Below are 25,401 nucleotides of genomic sequence, written 5' to 3'. Positions count from 1 at the left end.
AGAGGTTTATATTATTACGAAGTCGAAAGGGTTTTATCAGTTTTAAAACAAAAAAATAAATGAAAATTAATATCTATATAACACGTTTTACTTCGAAAATACGTGAATTAGCAACATAGATAATATTGTTATCGTAAGCCCTGCTGAAAAATTAGGCTATTTATCACATATAATTAGCATTCGGGTATTCTAGTTCTTATTATATTCATGATGGGTACTGCATGAAATGAAAGGATTTAGCAAGCGACTGGCAGCCAACCCTTTTTGGGAAATCCTTTCCTTTAGGATCGGTTTCCCACTTCCATAAGTTTACTTAAGGCGCCTAAATGCTCGATAGATCGAAAAGATCGAAAAATCGCGTAGCCGGCTGCTACGACAGTCATGTCTTGAGATCAGTTAGCTCTACTCTACACTGCCTGAACCATACAACTCTTAAATGCTACTTTACAACTTCATAATCAATCAATTAATAAAAATTAATAAAATAATTCTACCTCGTTATATATGGATATGTATATTCATTTATAAATAATGGTAATATTTAGTCAAAGCTAAATATATATATAACCACATAATCATAATCACATAATCCTCTTTAATTGGTATCGTCAGGCAACAGATTTATCATCACATTATACCTAAGTGCCCATTTACAGACTAATATAAATGTGTCCTCGTTTCGAATGTTAAACGAATATAAGGAGATAATCTCAAGATGCAGCATCCCGGCTCCATCCGAAGGCAATTTCACGCCATGTCGTCGTAGGCCTCTCGTGTAATTCGTTCCTCTCAAATATGGCCGATGAAAAATTTTGTATTTTCTTTATTCAAACAATGTCATTTTCGTATGAGACGTGGACTTATCTCTTTTGGTAAATCATGAAGTGTTCCTTTTTCATCAGAAATATACATGTATATATTTTTGGACGCTCGTATCATGGATGATTATGTTATTTTTTACTAAAGAAAATATTACATAACTTATTTATTGATAATGTTTATAAAAATATTTCACTTTCTATACCTGAGTAAATAAAACTATATATTTTTTTAAATATAGAGTTTAGTATAAAATATAAATCTTTACATAATAACGAAATAATAACTCTTTAAGCACTCTAAAATAAAAATCTATATTAAATAACTTATATTTTATTAAAACTAGCGATCATAAATATATATAAAACTTAACGGATATAGCTTTTAAATTATTGAAAGCTTCTCAATAAAGATGAATAGTTTTGTAAATAATTCAATTTATTTACAATGGCCTTAAATATTTATATAACCTACGCTGCGATCTACCAAAACATTAAAACATTTACGAATTGAAAACACCACAAATAAAACTGTTATTGTATAAACGCAAACAAACTACAAACAAACAGAACGTATTACCGCTGAATATCAACAATTACCTCTCAATTTGTTTAGTTTAGTGAAGTATATACACGCCGTTGCAGGCATCCCGCGTATAAATTAGTCTAGTTAAGTGCAGTACAGGAATTTAATCCTCATATTTCGTCTGCACTGGGGTTTGGCATATCTTTCCACCTTCGAAACCTACCAAGTATTTCAAACAATGCATTAAGGACTATAATATTTGGTAATTAAGAGCTAATTTGGCTTGTGACCATGAGCTACCATGATTTTACGTCGACCTATTCTCTTTAGCTAAAATGATGTCCATTTTAGCATTTACAACCTTAAAGTCAGAACGCATGCATCTAAAATTGAATGAGAACGGCAAAATAAGCCAACTCCTAATTTAAACGCATCTAAATTTAATGATGCCTATAATTTTGTGAATGGAATTTGAAAAACCGAACTAACTCGCATTGATTGCGATTTGTAAATGGAAGATACAATAACAATCTATTTTGAAAATGATAACAACAAGTTTCAGAAAACGATATAATGTATGTACTTACCTTATAACTGTTTAATATAGACAAGTATTATAAGAGGCGACCTTATCGCTACAACAACGACAGAAAATAAAAAAAATAATGACAGGAACATAACACAATAATCCTTCGTTTTATTTTATGAAAAATGTATGTAATTTCGGTGTAAATAAATGCAAGATGAAAGAATTGATATTAAAATTTAACGTGAATTAATTGAAACAAGCCAATTAGGCTATCTATGTTTCGTTTAGTTCGCAATAGCAATGTCGAGACTTATTTGCGATATAAATATACAAATATTACGTTCGATAATGTTATTATGTTATTATTTTCATTATCTGTTCAAAACTGTTTCATAAATATAATTTGTGTTTTTTGTACTCGAAGCTGCAAAAAAGAAAACAGTACAATTGTAAAAATAAATAAAAGTAAATAATATAACAATATTTTAGAAGAGTTAATTTAGAAAATTGCCGCTTCTAATTCATATTAGAGACGAGGAACATCTTTAAAATAGAAACAGAAGAGGTTGAAGCCTTTTGTATTGTGCTAGTTGTAATTTCCTCGTAGACGAGCTTGCGACAATCCGGACTTATCTTTGTTCCTTCACTACACTTTCCCTTGGGCTTGCCTTAAAACACATGTCGTATTACAGCCATCGTCATCTTTATTACAAGCGCCATATGGTCCTGTTTACTTATTTCCTACTCTTGCAACTTTGTAAGTACGTAGCATGATTTATGACGCAACTTCTCAACTTTTGTAGTCGCTTTCATTCCACACACCACTACGTACAAGGATGGTTTGTTCGTCCTGTATTTCTTTATAAAGTTATTTTTAAGTTTAATTTATATTCTTTGTCGACATTTTTGTTATTCTTTGAAGAGGTTGGATAAAGTCGAGTAACTGAAAAAAATACTTTTCCGACTACGCCTTAAAGACAACAATGAAATTAAATTTGTATAACAATGACTGTATGCTTGAGTTTCTATTTAATACAAATTAGAAATATTTTGTTACATTCAAATATATTTTTTCATAATTATTCTTTGTTAGTTTTCAAAAATATGTGACTTTGATATTTCACCTTCGGACATCTCGTCAAAATTCCAAATATCACCCGCACCACCTAGATGTCCGAAAATCCACAACAGCGCGATTTTTAAGACACTTTCTGCCTCGCACAACCACTCTGTGGAACCAGCTTTCGCCGGCGGTTTTTCCGAACCGATACGACTTAGGAACCTTCAAGAAAAGAGCGTACTCTTTCCTGAAAGGCCGGCAACGCACCTGCAAGCCCCCCGGTGTTGCAGATGTCCATGGGCGGTGGTAGTCACTTTCCATCAGGTGAGCCTCCTGCTCGTTTGCCACCACTAACATAAAAAAAAAAAAAAAACTTTGATATGTTGTCTACAATTGTTGCGTAAATGATGGTAGAAAACTTGAATTTATCCCTTGACAATTCCATCTACTTCTAGTTGTCAGCGCCACAAGGACAAGCTCCGCCTCCTCAACTAGAAAGGGCTTTTAGCCCTAGTGAAACAGACTGTTATTTTAATTTATGTATTTTTATATTGGATACAGGCTATAACCCTGTCAAATTTCAGTAAACTATATCTAAAAAAATATATTTTTCACAAGATGACTATGATAATATTTAGTGATATGAAATATCCTAAGCTTAAGAAAGAAACACTAGAAAACATTACAATTAAAATAGCTACGAATTACCATTCACATATTATAGCAGGACGCTAACTACCCCTAACATAAAATATGTTCATTTATTCCTAACAAAGTGCAACAATTAAAGCCTCGTTGGTTAATTACTATTTGAAAGCATGGCTTTAAATTTGCGTCATACGGTAGGCAAAAAGTATCTACTTATTTTACTCTAAAATAGATCTTAAAGTAATGTAATAGGAGATACTTGTTGCCGTATAGGCATATGATTGTAGTCGAAGTATTGTATTCGCAACTCCACTAGGTCCAGAAAAATAGTCCTTGGGCCTATATAGTTAGAAACTACGCTTTTTCGTAAATGGTAGTATGCGAACATTAGCAAAGGTTGTTAAGCTATTAATGCATTGCAGTCTGTTCCCCGCTGCGAGAGACGTATAAATCGCATACGAATACATTGTCTGAATCTATTGCTATTTATAGCAGAAAAACTTATAGGAAAGGTGAAATTACTGAAATACACCGAGAGTGTATTTTTATCGCTTGATTAAATATAAAAGTATGTTATAATAAATCTGAAATCGTATATATTATTTATTTTGATTATTTCGTTGGAATATATTATGGTTATTTAAGGCTAGGTTATTTAGATAGACACTAGCTGGATCGAGGCCTTTAATCCTCGTTGAAATAAAATTATATAATAACAAAATTTTTGTGCATACCAATTATGCCAGATTTGCCAGGTTGGTTTCCATTTTCTGTTACTGTCTACTTCCTTGTATCGTTGCGTAGAAAGTAAGTAACGAAAAACTTTTCTCAAAAAACGGGCTATGATACTAGTAGTTTTCCTGCGATTAGCGTGTTCAAACAAATATCTGTCAAGCTTTATACTTTTAAGCACAAATTTTAAAATACAATCTTTGTTCGCTAATGCTTAAGACCATTATTTACTGATTTTAAACAAATTGTTTTAATAGATCATGTATAAATATTAAAACATTAATTTAACGGAACCGACTGTCTCTTCTACTAAGACTACTTAAACAGACGTCACGTGCCAAAAGATGATAAAATAAATTTTAAGCAACCCCCATTACGAAGCTAATGGGCTGTATCTCGAGAGCTAGGGAATAAAAGATCCGTCGATTAGAAACTTTATGTTTGCAATTTTCTCGAATCCCCCCCAGAGCGTGCGTTTCGTTCTTGTACAGACTATGGGACTGACTTGAAATAAATCTCAGCTGTCCGATTTTAATATGTGAATTACTATGAAAGAATCATATCATACGCACACAGCATTAAGCTATGTGTGTAACAGCGATAGCTATTCAAGCCGAAGATATATTACGACACAATTTAAATGTAACATCGTTAAATTATAAAAAATAACAATCCATTGTCTATTATGCGAATGTATTTGGCTATGACATTACAAATTATTACATTTGCGTAAAGATCATTTTCGCCTATGAAATAAATAAAGATTGATGATTTTAAAGTCACTTAATTCGGATGTGATCGGTTTGACGAATTTTGCTGATGCTGCATCTAAGCTGTGTCGTACTACACCCGTATCGATCCGTTAAGAGAGGGTTTTTGTATTAAATATTTTGATAAGGTTGTACGTTATTGGTGTTAAATTATCCTAAAGAGTAATCATCTATTCTTCAATTTTATTATTTTAGTCATCTTAATACGAACCGTAGCATTTCAAAAAACTATCCTAATCGAAAAAAAACTGGTTGTTATTTAAAATTAGATTTTGGGCGATATTTAAAAATTCAAATATGCAATCAGGCCAATAATCTTAAACAGTTCTGAAAAATGTTAATTTAAAATTTAAATATATTGAAATCTATCATATTTTAATTTAAATAAACGAAAGTTAATTAAGTCTAGACTAACAAAAAAATATTCTTATGGTGTATATTGACGGGCGGCCAAATAGGCCACCTGATGATAAGTGATCACCATAACCCATAGACATTGGCGCTGTAAGAAATATTAGGAGCATTTATGCCGGATTACCCGTTTTCATGAGTTTTCTTAAAGAGGTTGTAAGTCATATATTTATCTGATACTTAAAACAAAAAATACTGTAAATATTTGAGTCAATTATTAATAGAATTTACAGTAAAAAACATTAGTTATTTGACAAATAATTTGTTAAAAAATATATTTCATTCATTGATAAAAATATATATATTCCAATATTATTTTATGAGAATTAAACGAATGAATACTAAGCTAAATGCACAATGCTTTACACTTCATGTTATTTCTACTTAACTACATCGTTAACCGAATAAATATTTATGCAACTAAGTCTTTGTTTACGAATATTTTTAATTTTAATTATAATTAATTATAATTTTAAATTAAAAAAAAATCCAAGTGTATTTAATTTTGTGTATAAACTCATAATTTAGTTATCACTTATAATTATACTACCAGTGTCCTTTAAAGTTAAGGTAATCATTTTTTTTGTAGAATTTGCGTGTCATACAAAAATTTTACAACAAGCCAAAATGTAATAATAAAATTACTCAAGAAATCGTAAGCACCTTAAAATTTACGTTACTATTTTTTTACTTACAGTTTTTCATTTTTATACATAAACTGTGTTTATTATATCCAGCATATTAAAATTAATTCAGTAATTTATTACGATGTGTTATTTTATTTTCTATTCAATTGCAAATAAAACCCCTAAAAAATTATATAATAAATAATGTTATGGCATCACGATGCCTAAATGGACTGGATGGCTTGATAGCAGTTGTGATTATACACACATACGCACGCACACAAGCTCAAAAATCACAAAAATTTACAAGCGACAATTGGAATAAGCGCTCTTAATAATTAAACATCGCCTTCCATATCTTTCATTGTTTTCTTATCCAATTTACCGACGCATATATCTTTTCAATCGTATTACGGCTTGTTTAGTATATTTCAGTTACTTTCACGGAATAATGTCATAATGTAATATGCTTTGGGGTAACGCAGCAGCTATCCATAAGATATTAATTGTTCTACAGAAAAGGGCTATTTGCGCAAAAGAATCATTGATGCATAAATTTAAAGAAATCAAGATATTAACTGTTACTTCTCAATATACATTCTGTAATGTTATGTATGTACGGAAAAATATTAATGATTTTATGAGAAGAGTTTGTGGGGCACTGTATGCGGTTCTACAACAGGATCCCAGAAAGCGTTCAAAATTCCTCTATCGCTAAATTTAAACGCAAGACACCTCGGGAGAAAAACAATCGCCTCCAATTTCTTTTGATATTTAATATTTAATAAATTAATTTCTGAACCGGTGGCAGTGTTTAATTTGACAATCAATAAGTTAGTGTACCTTCTGTATTGAATAAAGGAATTTGATTTGATTTGACATGATTCCGCTATGCAAAACAGACAATCGAATGAGCAATGCTTTATGTTATACAATGTTAGCATGATTTACAAAACTAAAAATATGGTTGAGTGAATGCACTACATTAATCATAGCTAATATCGCGTGCATGTCAAACTAGTATATATCGATCGTACTTTCAAAACTAATGAATATTCAGAATTTCTGGTGATTAAATCGATTTTTACAAATCATTATTGTTAAACGATTATTTTTGCATATTTTATTTACAAATCCATAAATAATTTGAACAATGAAATATTTTAAAGCATATTGCGATAATTTCATTTCATTTTAGTCTCAAATAATATTTAATTATGTTTAAATGAAGCGCTTATAACAACTGACTCATAGTAGATTGTTTTAAATGATTAAATTATTTTAAAGTATACTTCATTAAACATTTTCAATGAGTTTACAAAACCTGTACTTTATTGGAAATTCCAATTATTTTACGTAGGTATTTACCTGGGTAAACTACATGAGGAAAAATCTATTAATATATAATAAGTTAAGTAATGTATGCAAAAAACTGCTATTGTTGTTCGACGTTATCTTATGTAATAATTATAATTCAATGAATCAATGAAATATAAAAATCTAGTGATTAAATTAAACAAGAATTATTCTGTGAAGATTTAATGATAATAAATAAACATTGGACAACATCACGTACATTACTCTGATCCCAATGTAAGTAGCTAAAGCACTTTTGTTATGGAAAATCAGAAGTAACGACGGTACCACAAACACCCAGACCCTAAGACAACATAGAAAATTAATGAACTTTTTCTACATCGACTCGGCCGAGAATCGAACCCGGGATCTCAGAGTAGCGTTCCCATGAAAACCGGTGTACACACTCAACCACGGAGGTCGTCATGTAATAGTTTTTTATTTGTTTTCTTCCAGAACATCTTCTATCAATTTTACAATACTATATGGATATGAGGTATTTTTATAAATGTCGTGTAAGATTTACGCCTTAAATCTTTCCTCAGTCGTAATATAAACCCTACGCAGGACAAAGGGTAGACAAGCGTATCGGACCTTTACAATTTAGAGGTTGGGGAGAGCCGGAAATAGTCTAAATTACCTACTATTGACTTCGCGTTGATTCGCCTCTATCGAATACTTTATCTTTTAACCTAATCTTAGTATACCACAATTTATAGCAGTTTTCGCCCGCGGCATCACCCGCGTTCTTTCAAATTTGGTTCAATGGTTTAGCTGTGACAGCGTAATAGACAGGCAAAGTTACTTTGACATTTATAATATTACAATAGATAAAAAATGATTATATTACTTTTATTTCTACAAATTTATTTTGCATGTTGTAAAGTTAAATCCCACTACACTTAATTACTTATTATTAAACCGTCGATTTCAAGATATTAATTGACGGATGTCGTATCTCTCTCTCTCTCTCTCTCTTTCGAAAACGATCATCTATGAAACATTAAAATTATATATTATGCCTATATTGAAAGTTGACCGAATAAAATATGTATCAAAAAGTAGAACAACACTAAGGACTCAAAGAAGCTCGAACAGATGAAAAAAGGCCGTCTTGCTTAAGATTAATATTTTCATAAAAGAGATAGCAGACGGACAAATATGCCACGTGATGGTACATGGTTACCACCACCCATAGACATTATGAAACAGCCTTCAAATATCTCAGTGGTAGGCTAAGAAGATTTGGAACTTGTTCAGCCATTCTTCTCCATTGCGGGTTGATTACACGTGTACCAGAATTTCTTTGCATTTTTAATTTTTTCTTCACCACCGATTCCGAGATGAATAAGCACTAATTAAGCACTTGAAAATTCAGTGGTGCTTGCCTGGGCTTGAACCAGTAACCACATGTCACTAGATGAACACGTCCTAACTACTTGAAAATCTCGGTTCACAGACAAAGTGAATAAATATTAACCAATCCTTAAGTAGGCTTGAGCCATAATAATAAATTTATTAGCTATAAAACAATTCAAGTCAACTCATTTGTATCAGAGCTTCAAATAAATTACTTAAAATAATAATAAAAACGTGGGGTGCTTAACAAAAACTTCCTGAGATATTGAATTATTAAAGGACATATTTCCTTTGTTTCTAAACCAATTTTTTGTATAAGATAATAATATATTCCCTTCTTGTAATTTTTTCATAGAGTAGAAAGATAAAAGTAAATATACTAACTAACTGGTGTCAGAAAGGAACCAGTCCTTTTTCTGCCCAGAGGATCGAAATTGCGATATAGCGGGAGGATGCCACTGACTGATGTCATGACCGCGTGTAATGTAATCATGATTTGTGCAGTAATTATTTCTAATTTTTATTTGTGTATAATTCCGGTGTAAATAATTATTATTTAAATGAATATATGTATTATAAAGTATATATTTTTTTTAATTAAAAATAATGGACAAATATTTTTGTCTCTGAGAACATACAATACAATTGAAAGAATTTTTTTTCTGTGATTCACACACTCTGATCATAATATTTTAATTTTGGTTGATGATCTAGATTTATAAAATTCAAAATAAATTCTATCAAATGTACTATTTAAACGAAATATTAGAAATTATAACACAGCACAAGACAAAATAAAATTGCCTTTTATTTTAATCTGACCTGCACAAAACACAAATTAATTTTACATCAAAAGTAATCCCCGCAAGTTTAAATAACAAGTCGGTAAATGGTAAGGTGGGACGAAAATTGAAACGACTGCCTTTTTGGGATCAACGTAGCGTTTAAATTAAAAATCGCGAAAATTGACGGGAAAACTGAAAACATATAAATCTGTGGGCTAGCGGAAAATTAAAACGGCACCGAGGCGACACGATGAGGTACTCTGTTATCCGATCTGATCTGATCAAAACCATTTCTCATTACTGTGATTACGTTCTTTAGTATGGTTAAAGAAAAGACTAAATTTATAAAAAATATATATATAAATCGGCTTCCTACTACTTCTAAAATAATTGAAAATATTTTAAAGCTTTGGCTTTTAATTGATAATAAGAGATATTGATTGATATAATTGTTAAGAGGAGTATGAATAATAGAACCTATTTTTTATTTCAGTATCCAAAAAGTCACCATTATTTAGATTGTTATCGATCAACTGACAATGAAACATTGTAATGAAATAAACTCCAATCTTTCCTCAAAAGAAGAGGCGTTAAGCAGGTAGCGAGACAAACACGTATAAATAAAGAATAAGAATTAAGGTCAAACCGAAAATAAATTGAATATTATTTTACATTAGTTCATCAATAAATCAGCTTTGATTGATATTTTTATGAGTATTCAATTAATTACAGCTTTCTTATATATGTATTATTTATAAGTGATATATTAATGTGGTTTAAATTTTCAATATAAAGTAACATGTTATGTTGTATTTTATTTTAAGTTAATATCTTATTGACATAAACATTGACGTAACATTAATTACTATTATTTTACGTGATACACGACATGTGTATGATTATGTAGGTACACTGGCAGTTTACTGACGTAACAATCGGGCCGGGTTGCAATATTGCCAGTTATTATCTATGATTATTATTAATAAAACAGTTTTTTTCTTATTATTATTTATCGTTTTAAGGCATCTAACAGCAGTACCGCGGGATTGTTTAATTTTAATTAATCTCAATGTCGTTTGTAGTATGATAAAAAACATCGACTTTTAATTGTACTGAGTTAACAATTCTATTTTATATGAAATATAAAAGGGCCTTTGTAAACTCAAAGCTCATTAAAACTAGGACATAGAAAACATGATCAATGTATTATGAGCTCTTTGTGCTTACTTATTAGTGCCAATCAGAGATCATTTTAAGATGTTATTTTTCTAAGCATGAAAATAACCATCGAGCCTTTTAAACGTCACAAGCAACATAAGAGTTCAATAATAGGATTACGAAACAACAATTTTCCATTTCTTGCTACCGACTGTGTCCACCGTTACAGTTAATGATGCAGTAATGCGTTTGCACTGTTACCATATACTAGACTTAATTGAACCACTCATTAGTAAGCTTAATACACGCCGATAAATATGAAGTACACATAGAAATCGTTAGAGAACTCGTTATGAAACTGTTTTCTTACTTTTCGGAAAACCTATTATACAAATAATAAATAGCTACTTACAGTTGTCAGTCAACTTTAAAAATATTTTTTAATCACGCGAATAAGCGAATTAGTAAGATGTAGTATGTGTAGATTTTTCAAGCAAAATATCTAAGCATTAAGCATTTAAGGAAAACAAAAACATTTATTATTTTTATTTATAAACTAAGAAACGTATTGATCTCAAAAAGATAGTAAGAATAATGCCCGTAAGTTAAGATTTATTCTGTTTTACAAAACAAAGTATAAAAGATATAAATGTAACGAACAGATCAAATTCGATACAATTTATATTTCGAATACAAACGAAAATCAAAAGTGTACCCTTCATAAAGGATTCAGTCCGTGTATTCGCGCATTACGACCATCTTTAGATTTATGGCGACCCGCTGTCGGCCATATTGTTCCAAATTTAAAAATATTTATTTTACCGCTCAATCCTATAAATATACGCAAACAACGCTATCAGAGTAGACGTTTGTGCATTTAGTGGACTTTAGAGACTTTCCTTTTCAGATTTTATGTGTTTCGGGTTTGAATATTGACCACTTTATCGTGATCGCATTCGAAATATAGGCCTTTTATATGGCCAACAAGTAAACGCATTTTAGGGGTCGCAGTAATTCCTGAAGCACATGTAGTCAATTTAAAAACAATTTATTAAGATGTCCTTTTGTTTATGGACATTTTATTGCCTATATAAATAAGATATATCTATACTAAGTACTTTTATTATATTAGTATATTAAGTACTTTGTCCTGTTTTAAAGTATTTGATTTTCAGATGCTATTTTGATAAAATAGATAAAACATTTTTGCATTCAATCAAATAAATTATTAAAATTGTATTACTGAATATTTTTTTTATACCTTTTCTTAATGATAAAATAAATAAATAAATAAGCTAAATAATTTATTATAAACAAAATCATAATTTAGAATAATATTTATCGACTACACATACATATACCTACGAGTAAATATACTTGGTACAATCATATATATATATATAAAGAAACAAATACTTCAAATAATATTAAGATCCAAATGCTGAATAAAATTATGTGAAATATTTTCGCTTCAGTTCGTGATGTAGAAGCAGCTCTAAAATCAGAATATATGTAATATTCATTCAATTAGGTCCTACGAGCCGGCAAATAGCCAACGTGAACGGAGTAAAAATTAAAATACTGAATGTGTATCTTTTAAAATAAAAAATTTAAGAATGGCGGAAAATTAAAATGCTACCCGCGGCGATGTTGGCGTCTGAAAATAATACAGGCCACTGGAATTGATATTAAACAGTCTCACAGACAGAAATATAATATACGATGCAATTGTGGTAGCAATTATTTGTTTCATTTGACAGCATTGCGCTTCTTCAACACAAAACGTAATGAGATGAAGAATAAGAAAGTCGGGATCGTTAGACATTGTAAAATAATTGTATTGTAATGGCTTTCTTTTGTTATTACAATACAAAAATAGTAAATATTATTAGATTAAGGGTATTTAATGGACTAAACGATTAGATAATTAGATAAAATTAAAGTTAGTATAAGGGTCATTAATAGAAATATAGTTAGATATTTACTAGAGAAATATATATACCAATACAGCGCAAAATGTTCCACTGAAATTGCTCCACTACACGTTGAATATCTTAAAAATTCCCTTGTGTTTAATAAAATGTGTGCATGATATTTCTTCCGCACCTGGCCGGACCAAGGATAATTAATTTCAACGTGCAAAGAATAATCTTGCATACCAAATTACCTTGGGGCAATGTAATTATAATATTTCAAATAATTTTTTTGAAGGGTTTATTGTATTGTAAAAATTTAATATAATGAAATCGTATATACAATAATGTATTTATTAGTTTATTTCTTTTATGGTTTTAGATTTTATCTGCCAGCAAGGTCATTCGTAATAATTACAAAAAAAACCGAGCAACATTATTCTACGCCTGATTTAATAATGATTAGTAACGGTACCAGAATCCTTAATAACAAACTTTTTCTTGTTATATCTTTATCCACCTTATAAGGTTATTGTGTATGACATATTTGCCGTGTTTAAGAGTTTACGACGTGCAACTGAGTTTTTGATTTGACCTTTGAAGACAAAAATATAACCTAATGAATATTTGTTTTTTCCAATGTTTCTATAACGTCACAATTAGAACTGTATTCTAATTAAAAATTTCATAAACTCTCCTTGGAAATAACGTCGAATGAAATTCAAAGGATCTAAATAATCATAATAAGATAAAACAATTGCCTTGAAAATCAAATTCGCTCAGCTCGTTAAGGAGGTTTGACGTGAAGTTCCTCAAAATTGTAAAGGAATTATTGAACGACTTGACTCGAAAACAACTTTATTGAATTAGCTTATAAATGTCACGACATAATTGAAAAATAATAGGTACTAAGCTGTTATCCATTACAGTTGTGTTCAACATTGATTAATGCATAATTTCATTTTGAAATTTTTATAATTAAATTGTCTTTGTTTAGTATTTCATATGAATGTTCCAAACACGATTATTTCTAAAAATATAAATTCAATATATTCTCTTGTTAAACTTTTACAACATTAATCGGCATTGATCATTTAACTTGTTTTAATAAATACAGTATTCGTGTTATTAATATATAAATAAACCTCAAGCATACTTTGAACAAGGAAATACGTCCATCATTAACGAAATAAAAAACTTATTTTAATGTTTTCCCGTCCATAAAAATAAAACATTAAAGGCAGTCTCTGAGATATAAACGAGGTAATATCTTGTGTAAGTCCATAATTTCAAATTTCGGTTACGATTTTCTTTCATTACACATTTTTCGAGACAAGAGTCTAATCTCTAGCGAGCTCGCCCGACCTGTCTCACGGAATTAAATTATGATTTTCCATGAATATTATACTCGATGTCGCAATCTTTCCTCTTTATTTAACTGAACCTTGACTTTGATATATCTTTTGTTATAATAAGATTATCCTATTTTCGATACTATTTTTTAATCTTATTCCACTAATCGTTTACTTCTATTTTTATATTTAGACAATTCCTTTTTTTTTCTTTTATTTGTGATAACCATTTTTATAAAGTTTTAGGAGTTAATCAGCACGGATTTTCACGTAACGTTAACATTGTAATGGGTAATAAATAGACTTTTCTTTAAGCTTTACAAAATATGGTATGTGAATAATCTCATGTCACTACTTTCCAATAAAATACAATGTTTATTATTCTAACAAACCTAAACATTAGATTATAGATAATAAAAACAGTAGGTATATATTATTATTTTTAGCTCAAGGTTACTCAGAATTAAATAATATGTACACACCTACGTTTGCAAAGGAGTAGTCATATCAAATCAAAACAAGAACAAATTATTACAAAATACATGAACAAGCATAACTATTTATAACTCTTTAATTTGAACATTGAAATAAACAAAATTTCAACTGTTTTTCTTTAAAAAAATGTAAATTTAATCACCGAATCTGAACTCTCTTGATAGACAAAGTTTCAGTATATCTCAGACAAAGTAAATAAATACGCCAACACAAGCGATCGGGCATACATTTCAGCCCTTCCGTAGCGAAGTTTTTTATCGTTGAGCCGAGATAAATGTCCGGTTAGCGGGGGTCCAACATTGATTTATACTGAATGTCCGTCAGGCAACGAATTACCAAGCAGCGATGTAAATCACCTGACGTCGGAACGGAATCAATACTTTCCTAATGGCTTTTCAATAAAAATACGTACAATGAAATCATTACAATATTTACAATTTATTTCAGTTTTGTCGGAAACATATGCATAAGATTTTAGTGTTTAATATAAAAAAACAGGCACTTCATTTCATTGATTGATGATCAAGTTAACATTATATGTATAATATAATACAATCAATTAAACGAACATTTTACTCGTGGTTTCTATCCCACTATCGAGTGAAGATGAGGTAGTTTTACTCCAGACCTAAAGAACTTTTCTCTTATTTTCTGGTCCAATACATTGAACATTATTTTCTTGCACATTGAATCTTATAATCATTCACTTAGTCGACCAGTGAAGGACTAAAACAATATCTGAGTACATAAAAAACAAGATACGTTAACCCACCCGTTAGAAGGATGATGTTTATTACAGTAGCAGGTTGAGTGTCAAAACTTTTTATACGTAAAAGTTGACGATCGTAAAACACGATCAGGTGGATTAAAAAGGGACGGAAATTTACTGTTTCCGAGAGGGTTTAGGCAAACAGGACCGATTTGTACTTTTCTATTGTATTTTGTCTCCGTACCAATGTGTATGTACGTAGCAAAGACTAAGCTGATTTGTGTTATACCTGGTTAATGATTCAAATTTCGAAAAATGAATGCCTTATTTATGCCCTGAAAAACATACAGTGATACGTTCCTCCGTAAATTTGTTATTTTAATGACATAAAATAAATTAGTAAGTATAATATATATACATTTTCTGTTTGAACGAGTTTCTGGGTCATCAAAAAGGAAATGTCGCTACGACATCGCGTCACTCAAGTCTCGACAATGTGCAGTCTTGTCAGCGACTTTCATTAGGGAAACACTACTCCTTACAGAATACTCTTTAATTGGACCGTAGTTAAAAAATCCTAACGACTTTATTTTCTACATCATAAGGTTGACATTTACCTGAAGCTTTTTAATCACAAAGTACGATGAGTTGCAAATGTCTGAAACAGAGAGGGGAAAATGCACAGTAATAGATATGAGTGTGAATACGGAACCAACATCGAGCTCTTTTACGATTCGTAATAGGCATGAGTAGAAATAATTCAGTGTAAGCTAATTTCAAGGTGCTAGGGGGTTATTTAGAGACAGTAGAAATGTAATACAGTAATAGGTTGCACAATATATATGTATATTATTATTTGAAGTTTAAAATTCATTGTTTAGTTTTGTAAGGTATTGATTCCTTCTAGTACTCTATGTATAAGTAGTAAAATAACTTGGTCTATCTATTTACCTAATAATTATTTGTACTAAGGCCTTAATAATATGCAATTAAAAATTTAAACCAAACTGCTGTAATTAATATTACCTATTCGGTTTTTACTTCATCTCTTTTATTTACTTACACATACCTATATATTTAACCTGATTCTTATAAAAATAGAATTAATCTATGACCCTCTAAACCGGAAGTTAAAAGCGAGGATAAGCCTTATTTGTAAGTTCTAAAGACTTCCAAAATCTGAGCTAAGGACAGAAAACCTCAATAAATACTTTTTTATATTGGGCCGATATAAAAAAAATCTTGTTTGAAGCGGGCATTTGAACCTGGAACCTCGCAATCTATAGTCAGCTAACCACCAGACAATACAGTTAACATACCCATATTACCTACATACAAATATTATATTTGTAATGAAACAAAACATAAAACCAGCAAAAACCGTGACACGTTCCGCTACCGTGCAAAAAGTTTAATTTAGCTCTTGAGTTATACTGCGCAACGGGTGTGAGACATTATTGAGCAACCGAATACAGCCATATGGGGGAAAAGAAAAATTACCAGTTTAGTATTTCGCCTACCGTCCACTTTACACTAACTAAGTTTAACTGGAAGAACCATCGAGTGGTTAATCTTACCGTTTCATTAACTTTAAAAACTACTCTTATAATTGGATTTTAATCGAAAGAACAAATTAATAAATTCAACCAAAACAAAAAAATAAGTTATTTATTAAAGCTAAAAGGGAAAGGCAGATGAACATTTGGGCTACCTGATAGTAAGTAGCTACCTTAATCTATAAACGCTAGCAAGAAGTAGTATTGTTTATAATAGAAACGTTGTATTTATGGCAGAGTAAGTTATGAATGCGTTGTACCCATCATGCCGGCTATAGACCTGTGAAATACGGTACGATTATCATAAAATGTGTCTATATGGTCGTATTACATTGAAAGCATGTTATATGCCTATGTATGTATCAAACAATGAAACAGAGAATTGCCAACCGTCTTTCGATTCAAAAGTTAAATGTAAATGTATGTATGTGTATATTTTTATATCGATTTCTCGGTAAACAAAAAATATAAGTAAAAAATCTTGTAGTAGTTTTCTGTCAGTGTAAGGTATTCGTGAATTTAATATAAATAAATACCAACTTCCTTTACATGTCGTACCATTACTAAAAAGTTAATTGCTAAATTGATATAGGTACTTAGAAAATACAGTTCGAGTTTACATCCGGACGCCGGACACCATTTCGCAACCGGAAAATCACCAATCTCCTCTCCCTACCTGCTATTTTTTATGTTACATATTCGTGCTACTAGCATCTGTTACCTAAATACATATACGGGCCGGAGCTGTGAAAATAATTTATAGACTGTTTTCGACATATTTGAATTACGTTAAGAATAACGACTGTATAGGTAGTTAAGTTTGATAAATAGTTCCTTATATATATATATATATATATATATATATATATATATATATTTATATCTTTTAGGAACTATTCATGTTTGAATTGTAGAAAAATAAACGTGAAGCAGTGTATTTATTGATAATGTAAAAGCAACAACAGGTTAAAATATTAATGACAATAAAATTTAAAATATACTCTGTAACTTTTATTATAAAGTGTCGAAAGGGGCCTTTTATTTTTTGTTGGGTTCTAGTAAATGATTTATTGAACTTATTAATTTATTAACTTATTATTTTATTACATAAGCGTCTCATACTGTAACAAACATATTAATATTATTTACATAGGTATATATTTAAGCTAGGTTTTTTTTTGCATATTTTATAAAACTACTCGCTAACGGAAACTGGATAAATGTATTGAATTTTAGCGTTGTCTATTTTAAATAACAATTTATACATGATATTTTTTGCGAATCATACATTTATAATAAATAAATTTAAGATAATGACACTCGCATCTTTAATTAAATATATTTTTCAAAATATATCTACTAACCTATAGAGGAAAGATTTAGAAACAAATATTATCATTGTGCGATAAAAAAGGTAATACTTATTTCTCCCTTAGACTTTTGATTTCTAAGTCAATATAAAATAACCAATATTACCTAATTAAAGATACATTAAGTAGCTGAGCTTTGCAGCTTAACCCTTTTTAATTTGCAGTTATAGTCTAATAATATGTACCAAATTTCAGCAAGATCTATTGAGATTACTTGCAAATCTTTTTTCAGTTTCGCCTCTATATCAATGGGCGATATGAGTATGTATCATGTACCATATTCTTTCACTGAGACTAAAGAGTTGCGTGGTATTATTAATTATGAAATCACATTTGACTAGAAAATAAAGAATACGATGTGGTAAAAAATTGAACTGCTATTTTAACATTTCTAAAAGTCGTCCTGATCAAAAAAACACAATAGGTATGAATTGCAGGTACTTTAGTCGCACTGTTAACAAAGTTTGATTTATGAAAGGACTTACTTATAAGGCAATAAAATTTGTCCGTCCATCATGGCGTCTTTCCACTTTCTTCATATTTCATGAGCAAGGCGTGGGCTTACCTCATGTAGGATTGAGACGTAAATATTTGTTAGTACGTTTGTTCCTGAGCAATATTCTAAGAAATTATATATGTAGGTACATAATTTGCACTGAGATATTATTCTGTATTAAAAAATAAAAAAAATACTTAGAAGTGATGTAATTTTTATACTAAATAATTATCCAAAAATATAAATATTGAAATATAATAAATGCATTTGTTTGTCAATTCGAAACCCAATGAACCAAAAATGTAGTCGAACTAAAGAATAGTTTATTTATGTATATTTATGTATTATATATGACCATGTTGTTTGGTGATTTGAATATTTCAATTTTTCGATTTATACGCTGATTTAAATTTCTTAATTTTTTACTTTCTCTTTCGATTAATAAATATGAATCCTTTCTATCCTTTATCCTCTTATATTAGCCTTAACATTAAACGACTTTCTAGGGTATTTGAGGTGGATTAAATTGCAAATTTACGGCACCTATAGTTAAAGAACCTAATAAACTTTCGCTGGTTCTTGTTCAAAAGATTCATATGAGCTACTACTATACTAGGAATTATAAGCACCGATCCATATTCGATAGGCCGAACGAAAGAGTTATGTACTATAAATTTAAAATATGAATATTTAAATAAATTTAATAATAAATTTTAAATATATTTTAAATATAAATAGTCTGTAGGTAAGCAATTATTCCCAAGAAACTTATCAGAGCACATACAAGATATTTTATAATATGATTAAAATTAGAGATGTTATCAAATCAAATCAAATCAAAAATCTTTATTCAATATAGAAGTGTTTACACTTGCTTATTGATTGTCAAAAATCTACCACCGGTTCGGAATTTAGCACCTCGGACCTGAGAAGAACCGGCGAAAGAAACTCAGCGGGATATTTTTTTTTTTTTTTTCGATTTTGCATGTACAATAATAATTATATTTTAGTTATTTGAAACAGCCTGGAGGCGATCATTTCATTCCCAAGGTGTGCAGTCAACTAAAAAGTCATTAGTGTTGTAATATCCTTTAGCACACAAACGCTCTTTAACGATTCTTTTGAATTTTATAATTGAATAATTTTGAACGTTTTCTGGGATCCTGTTGTAAAAACGTATACATTGCCCCAAAAAAGAGTTACTAACCCTGTGTAATCGGGTACTTGGAGTAACAAGTTTATTCTTGTTCCTAGTGTTAATAGAATGTACGTCACAATTTCTGGGAAAATCGTTTATGTTTTTGCGTACATACATAACATTATCAAAAACAAATTGAGAAGCGACAGTCATTATTTTAATTTCTTTAAATTTATCTCTTAACGAATCTTTTGGGCCCAGGTTATAAATTGCACGAATAGCCCTCTTCTGCAGTACAAAAATAGTTATGAATTTCAGCATCAATGGAAACTCAATTGTCATCTTATCGGGATATAGCTCTATAAGAAAATTCTATATTTTTTAATCTCATACCGACTTACCACAGAAATTCGGGTATATGATGAACAATAAATAATAATTTGTCGTTGTATCTACTTAATAAAAACAGCCTGACTTAAATTGTAATTTTTTTCCTATTAGACGCACTGCCTAAGCCGGTGGGTCTAACAGAATATAATTTTGTACAGATATTTCTGCTGGATCGTATGTGAGATTAAAGAAATATATTTCAAAATGTATGCACATAGTAAGTTACATAGTGCAAGATTCAATTAGAATTTAATACATTATATTCAATATTATATGAATTATTATTATCTTTATCTGTCAACATGTCTATTAAACATTAAAATATTATATTTTTAATCTGGTAACACAAACATTGAAGATACTCGTAATTGCGGGAAAATCAATTTTCGGATTTATTTTTAAATGCATATCGAGAAAAACATTATTTAAAATTCTTATCAAATTATATAAGAAAACCTAATCAAAAATGTGTTATTTCTGAGTTAAGACTAATTTCTTACAATAGTGAAAGAGTGTGTATGGAAATTTATTAGACATCAAGACAGAAGTTAAAAATATTAAAAACAGAACTTTATAATTTTATACTTACTTCCAACTAAACTTTCAAGTGTTTTTTACTCGTCTGAGAAATTGAGAAACTTTCATTTACATTTTCCTTGAGATTTGCCAATAGCTCGCTGTATATTCGCAATACACCATTATTCCACTTAAATACTAATATTTATTTTAATTTTATTTCAAAGTCCCGATGTCAACTTTGTCGATATTCAAAATGCAATTTATTGCTAATTCATTATGAGCATCAAAGATTATTCAAACTCTCACAATGATATCACATCAATTTTATGTTGTTAATAATATGTCTTTATTCCTCTTGTAATTGGAATAGTTTATACACTATAAAAACATTATGACAAACACAGTAAAAACATTACGAGATATAATTTTTAAGTGAAATAACAAAAACTCACCAAGGTTACTTAAATTCGAGGTGAAATCATTCTTATTTTGCTCGAAACAAAATTAATAAATGAAATGCGCCCGCCATCCCGCCAATTTTTGTATCATGTCAACCGCACAGATAATAAATACCTAATATATTATTAAATCGCGATATTCGCGACAAGTAGAATTTATTTTTGTCTATACTCTATTCAAATTTAAGAAGAAATAAAGATAAACGAACCTTAAATTTATACATATTCCATACGATACGTACTACAAACAGTTCTTGATTAATTTATCTTTATTTATATTCACTTTGCCACTTAAGTACCTATATCTACTTAATTTTACTTTCAAAGATTTATATAAACATTTTATATTTTTTTATAACAACTTCGACGACATTCAAACCGCTTTATTTTCGGGAATCCATAATGAACATCATAGATCATTCAAAATCTCGTTCAATTATATTGCGTTATTCGATGTCAAAGATTCAGTTTTGTCTTTACTCCTCTTGTAATTCGAATAGGCTATACATACAACAGAATGTTTTTTCTTGTTATATTTTTAAGTCTTTACAAAATCAGCAGTGTCTATACAATGTTACTCCTTTCTTCTGTAGGTCCATACATAGACATATATAAAGACATGAAGCTTGAAAGACTACTCTCCTTTTTTGGGCAGCCTAAAACCCATCCCCATCAAAATACGTAAATTAATTGTGACCCAATTTCATATAATGTAATGGATAACTCTTTTTTAATATTGAATCTTATACTTTATGAACATAACACATTGTGAAACCAAAATACTTTAAGTAATTTTATTACATACATATTCAGATTGCCTTCTGATTGTGTTCTAGTTTCATGTTGAACTTTATGTACTTATTACTATGTTACTATTTAATCTTTTATTGGCAGTTGAAGTAACAATATTCTTAAAGATAAAGAATTTGTCTTTCATAAATCTTAAAAAAAAAAATCATGAGCAATACTATAAAACAATTTAAATAATATCTCATTGTGAGCCCGACCTTTTGTATAAGTTGAGGTGAAAGTAATACTAAATTACATATTTAATTGCATGGTAATGTTTTTATATAAACATAAAAAGGTATATGTAATAAAATAAAATACAATATTAACTAAATCATATAATTACTCTATACAATACATCTAAATATAACACCTAAACTTCATCGATTAATTTAAATCTGGTATGCTGAGGTTCAGGTATGACATTGAAATACTTCTTATATATTGTCTGGTTTTCTCTTCCTCCGTAAACTCTTTGTACCCATGTGTGTTCCCAGTTAGGATCAAATTTCTCACAGGTTACGACCACTTTACCGGGCACCATTGCAAATAGTGTGCCATTTCTTCCAAAACCAACCTGTAATATGCAAATATATATTTTAACATATAAATATTTTTTATAAACCGCAAGACAGATGGGCGTATGTATAGTAAGTGATCACCTCTACCTCAAATAGAAATTGTAAGAATTAGGCACATACAATTTGAATACTTGAACAAAAATGGATTTACTAGATCCTATGATTGGATTAGATAGTCTTTTGAACTGTTATGACTGTAATTAAACTATGTTATCTGAAATTATAATATTGATACTCCCTATCTACACCCAAAATAAAATACTAAATTACAAAGTATCCCTGTTGAGTGAGAGCATAGAGCACAGGCAGACTGGTTAAAGACTCAACCAGCAGTCTATATATAACAACCAATAAATGTCCTATCACTGGGCTATGGCTTTCTTAACACTTAAGGAGAAAATTTGGAGCACATTACATAACTCCTGCCGTGAAGCAGGTATATGGATGTCTAACCACATGTGGCAAAATTTTGAGCAACACATATGTCACAATAGCTTCATTCACTGACAAGCATGTGATAAATATAAACACAAATTATTAAACACGGTGAAACTTGCTCGGTTAAAGGTTTTATACATGTGCAATCTTCGGTAAAGCTTACTTTTTCTTACCACCAATTTTTGTCTTTGAATTTGAGCTTAGATTATTACTTGAAATGTATGGTACTTTTTAATGCCTTTTCCACACTGTTTAATTCGGAATGATTCAGCAAATGAGTTTTTTTCTTCATAACTAAACTTTTAGTATTGTTATACTTACATTTAACCCTGGATGAAATCTAGGGGTAAGTTGAGTTACCAACATGTGACCAGCCCGTACAGAGTGACCATCTTGCACCTTCCAACCTCTGTGTTTTGGTTTAACTTTACAATTTGTATTTTTAGTACTGCCACCAGTTTTCTTACTTGCGTGACGTACAATTTCTGTAAAAATATAATATTACGCGTCAATTTTCATAAATTTTTGAACAAGTTGATCTTTAAGTTTTCATAATTTTAGTCTATATAAACTATAAAGATTTTTATATGTTTAACAGATTTTCAATATATTCCTGTCGAAACTTTTTTTAGATTCACTTTGAAACATTAATGAATAAGACAATATCTTACCTAAAATGGGTGTTTTATTTCTACTTGTGTTTAAAATAGCATTAAAAGACATTCTAGTCAACAAGTCTGACTTCTCTTAATTAATAATTATTGCAAATATTTTAAAATTCAAAGGAATAGAAATAACCTTAAAAATATAATTTCCTATGTCGAGTGTCAACTGTCAACTTATGAATCTGACAAATTGTGTTCAAATCTGTGCCCTGTCGGCACAACTAAAAGCCATTAAACTAAGAATTGAATTGAAATTGTGTTCAAGAATCATTTTATATATACACAGCTAATAAATACGTGCAATTTTAATTAAATTATAGCAATTGCAAAATAAGAAAGTGTTTAAATTAAGTTTAAAATTAAGTGTTTTTTTTTCTTGTGAGATTTTTATATAAATATCAGTCTGTTGAAACATAGTAAGGAATGAGAAAAAATGTTAGATCTATATTTTACATTTTCAATTATTAATTACTTGTTCGAAAACCCAAACTACTCCCCAACTCCCTTATCAAAATATGGGCTGTTTCGTGCAGAAATGTTAAAATCCACAGAGCAGATTAGTAGGGCTAAAAGTAATTATGCTTTAAAGAATAAAATCAGTTTTATTTGTGGCACTGAGGTTTGGAACATTGGACATTGATACCTTTTTTTACAAAATTCACGCAAAGGTAATCTATGTTCAGAAAGATATAAAAAAGGGTCTGATTTTGCGTTATAAATTATTTTAAACTATAAAATAAATTACTCATACAAAATGACGTCATTGATTTTTTAAATACTCATTTTTTTAGAAATTTCCAATCGGAAATATTTTTCTAAAAACCGGCAATAAGAGTGGTAGCTCTACCATCTCGCTTCACAGTTCTCACTCAAAGGTTAGGCAACATTTCTCGGGAAAACGTCGAAGAAAACCGGAACAAACTTGTGTCTGAAATCGAGTCTTCGTTAAACAAAGTCTCGAACTAGGGTCGGCTAAACCTAGTCCATTTCAACCCCAAAAAGACGCAAGTTTGCGTTAACTGCTAAAAAATCACCATTTGTCGTATCTCCACGATTCGAGAACATTCCTTTAGCCGCCACAGTTAGTATCGGAATACTTGGCGTCGATATTTCGAGTCACGTTCAGTTCCGCGATCAATTGGAAGGCAAAGCCAAATTGGCATCAAAAAAGCTCGGTGTGCTCAGCAAGGCAAGACAGTATTTCACGTCAGCCCATCGTCTAAGACTATACAAGGCGCAAATTCGGACATCTCACATGGAATACTGCTCTCACCTCTGGGCGGGTGCTCCCCAGTACCAGCTCCTTCCATTTGACCGTATCCAACGTAGAGCGGCTCGAATTATCGACGACCAAGCCCTTTCCGATCTGCTTGATCCTTTGGCTTTGCGTAGAGATGTTGGATCGCTCTGCATCTTCTACAGAATTTATCACGGGGAATGTTCCGAGGAATTGTTCGGTTTAATCCCGGCTGCTGAATTTCACCTTCGGACATCTCGTCAAAATTCAAAATATCACCCACACCACCTAGATGTCTGAAAATCCACAACGGCGCGATTTTTAAGACATTTTCTGCCTCGCACAACCACTCTGTGGAACCAGCTTTCGCCGGCGGTTTTTCCGAACCGATACGACTTGGGAACCTTCAAGAAGAGAGCGTACTCCTTCCTGAAAGGCCGGCAACGCACCTGCAAGCCCCCCGGTGTTGCAGATGTCCATGGGCGGTGGTAGTCACTTTCCATCAGGTGAGCCTCCT

The 25,401-nt window shown here is 30.4% G+C and overlaps 1 protein-coding gene across 1 annotated transcript in view; it reads right to left on the bottom strand.

Annotated features, from left to right (window-relative positions):
• Positions 1-22,288: 22,288 nt before the first annotated feature.
• The window catches only part of LOC113397191 (large ribosomal subunit protein bL27m), a 221,623-nt gene continuing 218,510 nt past the window's right edge, over positions 22,289-25,401 (bottom strand). The window contains exons 2-4 of the mRNA XM_026635422.2: positions 23,654-23,710; positions 23,304-23,467; positions 22,289-22,540 (exon numbers count right to left, since the gene is read on the bottom strand). Coding sequence (XP_026491207.1) covers positions 22,337-22,540; positions 23,304-23,467; positions 23,654-23,705 — 420 coding nt within the window. The 5' untranslated portion in view covers positions 23,706-23,710 and the 3' untranslated portion in view covers positions 22,289-22,336. The remainder of the gene's footprint in view (positions 22,541-23,303; positions 23,468-23,653; positions 23,711-25,401) is intronic.

Source organism: Vanessa tameamea, chromosome 3, assembly GCF_037043105.1.
Source record: "Vanessa tameamea isolate UH-Manoa-2023 chromosome 3, ilVanTame1 primary haplotype, whole genome shotgun sequence".
In the NCBI taxonomy this organism is placed as follows: domain Eukaryota; kingdom Metazoa; phylum Arthropoda; class Insecta; order Lepidoptera; family Nymphalidae; genus Vanessa; species Vanessa tameamea.
The sequence above is the reverse complement of the archived record's forward strand: the minus strand, read 5'-3'. Positions and strand labels throughout refer to the sequence as shown.